Raw genomic sequence first — 7,917 nt, forward strand, 5'->3', positions numbered from 1 at the left:
GGGAGACATCAGTCCATGTTAGTTTGGCAGGTGGGCTCTGTAAAGGCAAACAGCTTAGGCACACAAGAACACAGGGTCACTGGACATCAGACCGTCTGGAGGACCAAGCCAACAGTACACATAGCTTAAAAAAATATGCAGGTGAAAACGTCATGAATAATTTAACATCATCACGTAGAAACCTCTTTAAAATAAGCAAAACCAACTGCAAAATCTGACAGCGGCTGCTGGTGTGGAGAAGTCGGGGCCTGGAGCTCAGCGGATCACAGTGAGGAGGGACGGAGCGATGTCCAGGTCTGTCTTTGAAGGATACACCACCTTCAAGGCCCCCTCTGTGTCCACCACCCGGACCTGTTCTACTATCAGCGGGGACGTCCCGTCCTTTGCGGCACTTTGGTTAGTGTTTGGATCCGTAAACTGTCCAGATGCAGCATTGGTTTCAGACTCTGAGATGGAGTCTTCATCTTTATTTTCTATCGTGTATTTGTTGAGTTCTGCCATTTTCTGCAAATAAAAAATGTCTTTTGAGTCGGGAGGTTACGGGTAGCCTGGGGAGGACACGCTCCTCTGTGGCTCAGAGTGGTACCAGCGGCATCCACGCGCAGAGACCACGCAGGCATCGTCCCCGTGGCTCTGGTGACAGGGCTTACTCACCAGAATGAGGGTGTCCATGATGTCTTTACAGATCTGCAGACTCGTCGCACTCGTGACCTCCAAGAACAAGTCTGAAGTGGTTTTCTTAATCTTTAACAAAAACCCAAAACAATAAATCAGAAAGGTATCCAAGATTGAACATCAGCAACCACACATACGCTCTCAAGTAAAATTGATCCGTCATCTTCTAGGATGAGCGCATATGGAATCTTGCACAGTGATCGTTCTTAGTGAACCACTCCCTGGACCAGTGACCCAAGGCCCTGAAAGCCCACACTTCAGGGTCCTGAGCGCACCCCTTTCTCAGCTGGATGCTCTGTCATGCACCCCTGTGTGAATATACAACATGGAGCCCCCACCTTCGTCTTCTCGCTGTTGGTGATGGGCGGGAAGGAGATCACGTCGCCGTCTGCATCCATGAGACACGGGTAGTTGTCTTTCCCATCCAGTAAGTGAAGGTATCTGTGTGGAGAGGACACAGAGCGCAGACATAACCATCAATAGACACAGTGGAAGGCCACAGTGCATAAACAAGAGTCTGTACATGGACTAGGCAAGAGGCCACGAGCACACGCTTAACATGCTTCAGAAAGCAGTGTTCCAAAACCCGCATGCGTCAGCATCAGTGCAGCCAGGCACTCACTACCTCAGGGGCTGGTGGGAGCAGGCTCAGGACTTCTGCTACGTCCCAGCAGAGTCTGCGTAAAATGCAGCAGGTACACCTGCACTGTGGTAACTGGGATCAACGGGAGTCTCATGCTCTGGACAGGTTCTGGACTTTCTACAGCTGGCGGAGGAGGGCAGCTCCCAGGTACCAGCAAAGTGATGCGACACACCACCCCACTCAGGGACTCTGTCACCACCTGGTTTCCTGAGGGAGCTCTCCACCTCTGTGTGTCAGTACCCATCAGGGCCCACTAAGCAGTTACCACCACTTCCCATTGCCTCACGCCACACTGTCCTCTTGGACCACAGCCACTGACTGCTCCCTCACCACAGGGACTCACTTGTGCAGGCCCGAGATGTTCTGTCTCTTTTTCTGCTTCCTCTGCTCCTCAGCCTCCTGCTGCAGCTGCCGCACCAGGTCCTTGGCCTTGACCTCTCGTCGGCCCAAGGGGACAATCTACCAGGGTAGAAAAATCACAGTCAACCTTTATGAAAAGATTACCAGCCACCTTAGAATGATAGCCACAGACTTGCCTGTGCTGTGGACCCTGCTTTTAAACATGTTCCATCACACTCATTGCTTCCTTTCCTCATCAAGAGACACTGGGGACAGCTGGTGATTGACTAGGATTCACATTGACCAAGGAGGACCATGTAGCCACCTGACCAGAAAGTAGTTTAGTGCACAGGGTGCCTCCAGGGGTCTCCTTGGGTACAAAGAAACCCAAGCACTCAAGTACCTTTAAAACTAAGTGTAACCTTCAATCAGCCTATACATGCGTGAACTTCTGTAAACCTGGAAGCCAGGCAGGGATGGACTCAGCATGAGTCCACAGGACAGAAGCCTGGAGACCTCCAATGCCCCAGGGACCCCAGGACCTTGCACCAGCCTGGCAGACACAGCAGGATTGCTAAGGATCCATTCACACAAAAGTAAACCCACACCAGGGCTGCTGCCACTGGGCCCAAATCTCTTAGTAACAATGAGCGAGCAAAAGAAAGAAAATGACTTTCCACTAGCGCTCCATATTCAGTGCTCTAGGCAATTACTTACCCAAAGGAGCTCTAACCCGGGCCCCTGCTCACCCACGGGAACACATTTTATGCGGCAACAAGTTCTACTTTAATTTATCTACACAGACATGTACTATTCCTGGACCTCCCTGAGGGCAGAGCCCCAGCTCTGAGCCATGAAGTGGCCGTGCCCATCACGTCACCTTGAGGTCCTGTGGTGGCCGGGCTCCATACTGCAGGGGCCCCCGGATGGCCTTGAGGTCATGGGTGGCGATGGTTGCCGCTGTCCTCTTCTCGCAAAGGTCCTCGTGGAGCTTCGTCTGGAACACAAGGTCGGGGCAACGGCACAGCTCAGCGTGGAGGAGCGGAGGTGCGGGCAGAGGCCCTGGGCCCGAGCTGCACACAAAGGGAGCTGACTTCCTGCCTGCTCCTCAGCACCAGGCGTCTTACCACCTTACTCCCACCACCAGCGAGGCCTCCTGGGGCTCTCTCCTCTGCCCTGCTCACCAAGGACTTATTCGGGGGACTCATTCGGGAAAACTGTCTGTTCATCAGCTCAATTCTTCTTTCTCTGATTCTAGAATACAGGATTTCAAAGTCTGGAAAACCAATCATGGGCTAGTAAGATTTATGACTGAATAAATGAGTATGACTTAAATGAGTAAGAACCCTAGCACGCTTTTCATCCCCAGCACTGACCCTGAACTCTAACAGCTGGCCGGATGACCCTGCTTGCTTCACCCTCAATCTCAAGGAAGGGGCGCTCTGAGCTGAAGAGGCACCACCTTCCGCTGGCCTAAGGCCCTGTACTGGCTTGGCCCTCGTTTCATGAGGCGTGTTTTAAGCTGGGCGAAGACAGACTTTATAGAAAAACAAATATATATAAAAAAAATATTAGTCTAGCCAGAACCTATAAAGAGACCATCCACCTAAGAGCCAAATGGCAAAAGAGGTGATGCTTTTCATCAAGAGTGGGAAAAAAAGCCATCAAACTGACCCCAACCCACAGTGACCTCCCATGTGCCACAGAGGACCGTTCTCCACAGGGTTTTTCATGGCTGCATTTCTGGAAGCTGATCTCCAGACCTTTCTTCCAAGGTGCCGCTGAGTGGACCAAACCATCGGCTTTCAAAGAGTCACAGGGTGCGTTAACCACGCACACACCCAGATCAGAGAAAGAGAGGGAGACCCCCAATAACATGGTCTGATGTGTTGACTGCAGCCATGAACTCAAGTACACCAGAGACGGTGAGGATGGCACAGGATGCGGCAGGGTGCAGATCTGTTTTTTACAAGGTTCCTGTGGGTCATAGACTTCTTGATGGGACCCAACAACACGTAAAAATAATGCATAGTTTTTTTGCAGAAACCAGAAAATCTACCAGAACATCAGAAAACTCAAGAACAATGACTTTCAGCTCCAGTCAAGCCGTCTTCTCAGGCAAGTGGCTGATCTCTGACCTGGGCAGGATGCAACATGAACTACGGTCGGGATCTGCCATGTCTGTTCCAGCCACACTCCTTTCTGGAGTCACGGGGGCCGGATGGTGCCCTTAAATGATTGTCCTAAGATGCTTTTTAAAGCATTTTTATACAAAAAATCTCCCCTAAAGTCTTTTCAAAACCTAGCCAACAGTTCAGCTTAACTAATACAAAGTATGCCTTGAGCATTATGCTCTTTTACAAGCCATCTAAGGGAAATCAAAACAGCAGCACAGCAACTTGGACGATGGGACAGGACCCTGGGGCAGTGAATGGGACAGAAATGACTCAGAAAAGGATGACACAAATCCAGTGGTTGCTTAGCTGAAAGATGTAGCAGTATCTCCAAACAGGACATGGGGAAATGGAGTGTACAATGGGCTCGACGGAGCATGTCAGACAGCGTAGGACAAAGTACGCTGTTGTGTACAGGGTCGCTGTCTGACATCTCAGCACCTGACAACATGTTTCACTGTGCATGTTCTCAGGAACAAAATAAAGACACAAAATGAAAACCGGGAGAGAGGTGTGCTCCGGATTTCTGAGCCATATGCCGTTTTATAAAGCTCCTGTGATGAGGATGGGGGCTCACAGATGGGGGTTTATGTCACCTAATACCAGCCCCTTTACACTTGCTGTGCTGTGTTCTGCCTGATTCCGTTCTCACAGAAGGAGACTGAGACGCTACCGCCCATCACCTCTTTATTAGCATGATCACTTCATTCCCGCCTGCTAGGCCCCCTCCCCAGCTGCAGACAGGGGCGAGTCCTACCTGGGCAGTGAGAAAGCGCTTGAGTGAGTTTCCAGTGTTCAGGTCCATGCCCCTGACGACAGCGCCCACGATGAAGGGCCGCACGTCCCTGACCTCGGGGTGCACGCTCACCACCAGGGGTGCAGGGTTCTCGGAGATGTGCAGGACCTTGACCAGCAGCCTGTGCGCAGCCTCCAGGTCTTTCTCCTCCCCCTCGCTGCCCTCCTTCTTCTGCTTCTTCTCCCTCTTCTTCTTCCTGCTGTCCTCCTTCTGGGAGCCCTCAGCCTTGGCCCGGCCCTTCCCACAACCCCGGCCTCCGACCCGCAGGTACTCCAGGATGGACTTGGTCTGACAGCCGTGCACCATCTTCTCCAGGCGCTTGTCCGTCAGCTTGTTCCCCTCGAAGTGGATCTCCTTGAGCTTCGGGCAGTCAGCCAGCGTGGCGGGGATCTCACTCAGCTGATTATTGGAGAGGTCCAATGTCTGGGAATATACAACGGGGGCAAGTTAGACCACTGAGCTTCAGAAGAAGATACCAGATGTCCTATCTCCAGAGACACATCAATGGTCACTGACATTCTGTGAAAGCCCTATTATGTTAGCAGGTTGAAAGATGCCCCCATCGTCATGGACCCCATGCATGCAGCTCTGGGCTGCCCCTCGTCAATCTCTATTCAGTGATGATGTCATCAGCCAGAAGACTCCTGCTAATGGGAAGAGGTCAGCAATAACTATTGTTCAGAGTGATCAAGTCACTTTCTGATTCCTTGTGATCTCATGTGGCAGAATGAACTGCCCCACAGCAGTTTTCTCAACTGTAATCTCTACATGAAGGAGCCCTGGTGGCTCAATGGTTAAGGGCTCAGCTGTTAACTGAAATGTTGGCAGTTCGAACGCACAAACCACTCCTCTTCCAGGAGGAAAAAAAATCTAGCAATCGGTCCGTTCCCATAAAGACTACAGCCTAGGAGATCCTACAGGATGCTTCTACTGTGCAGGGAACAATCTTCAGGGGAACAGATCTCAGGGTTTTTTCTCCTGTAGCAGCCTGGGACAGGATTGACTCTCAGCAGCCAAGTGCTAAACTGCTGCACCACCAAGGCACCTTTAACAATAATTTAAACATACCCACAAACATTCCACTGCCATAAGGCCAATTCTAACCCTCCAGTGGGCTTCCATGCCTGTGACACTTTACAGAAAGAGACTGTACAAGCTTTCTTCCATGGAGAACCTGGTGATCTGATCATTAACCAGTGCAATACTTAATGCACCGTGCCACTAAAGCACGAGTGTTGTTGTGTACCGTTGTCAGAACTGACCCTCTTAGTGGGTTTTCAGAGACAGTAATTGCAGGACTGGCTTCCACTTCCTAAACCACATGCCTCTGGAAACTCTATGAACTTTGAGAAATGATGATAGCTACAGAAAGGCTTCAGGCCTTCTGTTCATAGGGTCACTAAGAGTGGTGCACAACTAGACGGCAATCAACTACAACATAATCACTTAGGAAGAGATTGTCTATCCTTCGCCTGTGGGACAGCTGGTGGCTTCAAACCTCATGCTTTCAGGATTTCAGCACAGTTTCTTCCCACTAGGACACCTAAGCTCCCTTTCAGCCATGGTTACCGAGAAATGATACTGGCTTTCTTTACTCCTATTCAGACACCTTAGTCATATTGCCCAATTATAAGTTTCCTGACAGCAATAACTAGAGCCAAGACTCCAATCAACCTTTAGATTGCAGGGGAATGATAAGGGATAGGTGTCAAGTTTGCTTAAGAAACAGGAAACCTGCTTCAGAAACAAATACTGCTTTAGGTGGACAAACAGGTATTCCACAGAGAGGTGCAAAGTTGGTATTTTGGGTTTTTAAAAATTGAGCTTAAAAAGCAAGCATATAGAAAGATCAACAAATGCTACTGTTCTCACATTTCGTGTCTGAAGAAAAATGACAACCTTTAAAGGCAGTGATAGATGTGCAGCCCTTCCCATGACCCTGGAGGGGTGGGTACCCCAGCTGTCATGCTGTGAAGAGCTCTATAAAGATGTTCAGGATACACACTGGCCCGTATTAAGAACCTCCCCGTACTGTGGAGCAGACTTTGAGACAATGTGCCACTGCTCTCCCATGGTCAAAGCTGCCCCTGACATGGGCTGACTCCCAGTTATTACCATGACACTGCTGAGTGCAACATCTACAGCCTTAGTAACTTCTTTAGTTTCAAGTAGCTTAATGATAAGAAGCTGCACTGTCAACCTGAAGGTTGTTGTTGTTATGTGCCGTCGAGTCACTTGCGACTCATAGCGACCCTATGTACAACAGCCCTAAACTTCGCTGTCCTGTGCCAATCGCACTGTCTCTGACACTCCCATCCCAATTATCCCAGTCACTGAATCAATCCACCTCATAGAGGGCCTTCCTCTCCCGCGCTGTCCCTCCACCCTCCCAAGCATGATGTCCATCAAACCTACCAGCTGCTCCATGGCTGAAAGATGGGTAATCTCCTCCTGTACAACTTACCACCTCCGAAAACCTGCTGGCAGCTAAGCTATGGGTCAGTTCCTGCTCCATGGCAACTCGGTGCATTGCATTTTGATGTTAACTACAGAATTTCAAATCAATTTGTATACAAGGAAACTAAGAAGGGATGAGGGCAATGCCCGAGGAAAGGCTTGGCCTTTGTCCATCTCCCTCCTCCTGACCCTACGCGTGGTGGCTGAGTCTGCAGCAGCCGCCATGGTCAGGGACACCAGGCATGAGAAGCAGAGGTCCCTTTCACGTTGCTGCAGGGCCAGCTCTGGGCTGCTGAGCTGCATCCTCGGAGCGGAGCCTCGGCTCTGGAGATTTTTGGTCTGGTCTGGGTTGAGTGAGCCTGTGCACAGGGAGCTGCCATGTGGAGGGCAAGTCAGGGGAGGGGGAGCAGCCACAAAGAGCTGTACCAGGAATGATGACTCTGCTTAGCCGTACTGGACCCTTCACTGGCGGCCTCAGAGGATGTCACACCCTCAAATCAGTTACTCCCAAAGGGTCTGGGCAACAAAGATGGCCTAACTCCAACCACGGGGTGAGAACAGCCTAGGGCCAAGCCAAGGTAGGCAGCAGATTGTACCCGCACATGGGAAAGATGAACAGGGGCTCTCATGACCCAGGAACCAGGGCCTCTGCCTGGTTGGTGTAAAGGGCAATTTTTATATAATTACACAAACTTTAACTTAGGAATAACACTAAAAAGGAAATATTTGAATTTGCTGGGGTCTATCCACATGCAAGGTAGTATTCTGTCATGCGAAAGAAGGTCTCTCCAGTAGGGTCTAGACGGCAATCAACTACAACATAATCACTTAGG

The 7,917-nt window shown here is 50.4% G+C and overlaps 1 protein-coding gene across 1 annotated transcript in view; it reads right to left on the reverse strand.

Moving 5' to 3' along the window:
* Positions 1–255: 255 nt before the first annotated feature.
* The window catches only part of LRRC47 (leucine rich repeat containing 47), a 16,379-nt gene continuing 8,717 nt past the window's right edge, over positions 256–7,917 (reverse strand). Inside the window, exons 2-7 of the mRNA XM_006885806.1 lie at positions 4,589–5,050; positions 2,538–2,654; positions 1,662–1,777; positions 1,014–1,116; positions 655–744; positions 256–504 (exon numbers count right to left, since the gene is read on the reverse strand). Of these exons, the coding sequence (XP_006885868.1) occupies positions 256–504; positions 655–744; positions 1,014–1,116; positions 1,662–1,777; positions 2,538–2,654; positions 4,589–5,050 (1,137 nt within the window). The remainder of the gene's footprint in view (positions 505–654; positions 745–1,013; positions 1,117–1,661; positions 1,778–2,537; positions 2,655–4,588; positions 5,051–7,917) is intronic.

The sequence above is a fragment of the Elephantulus edwardii genome, unplaced genomic scaffold, assembly GCF_000299155.1.
Source record: "Elephantulus edwardii isolate Elephantulus edwardi_28Jun2011 unplaced genomic scaffold, EleEdw1.0 scaffold00045, whole genome shotgun sequence".
Classification (NCBI taxonomy): domain Eukaryota; kingdom Metazoa; phylum Chordata; class Mammalia; order Macroscelidea; family Macroscelididae; genus Elephantulus; species Elephantulus edwardii.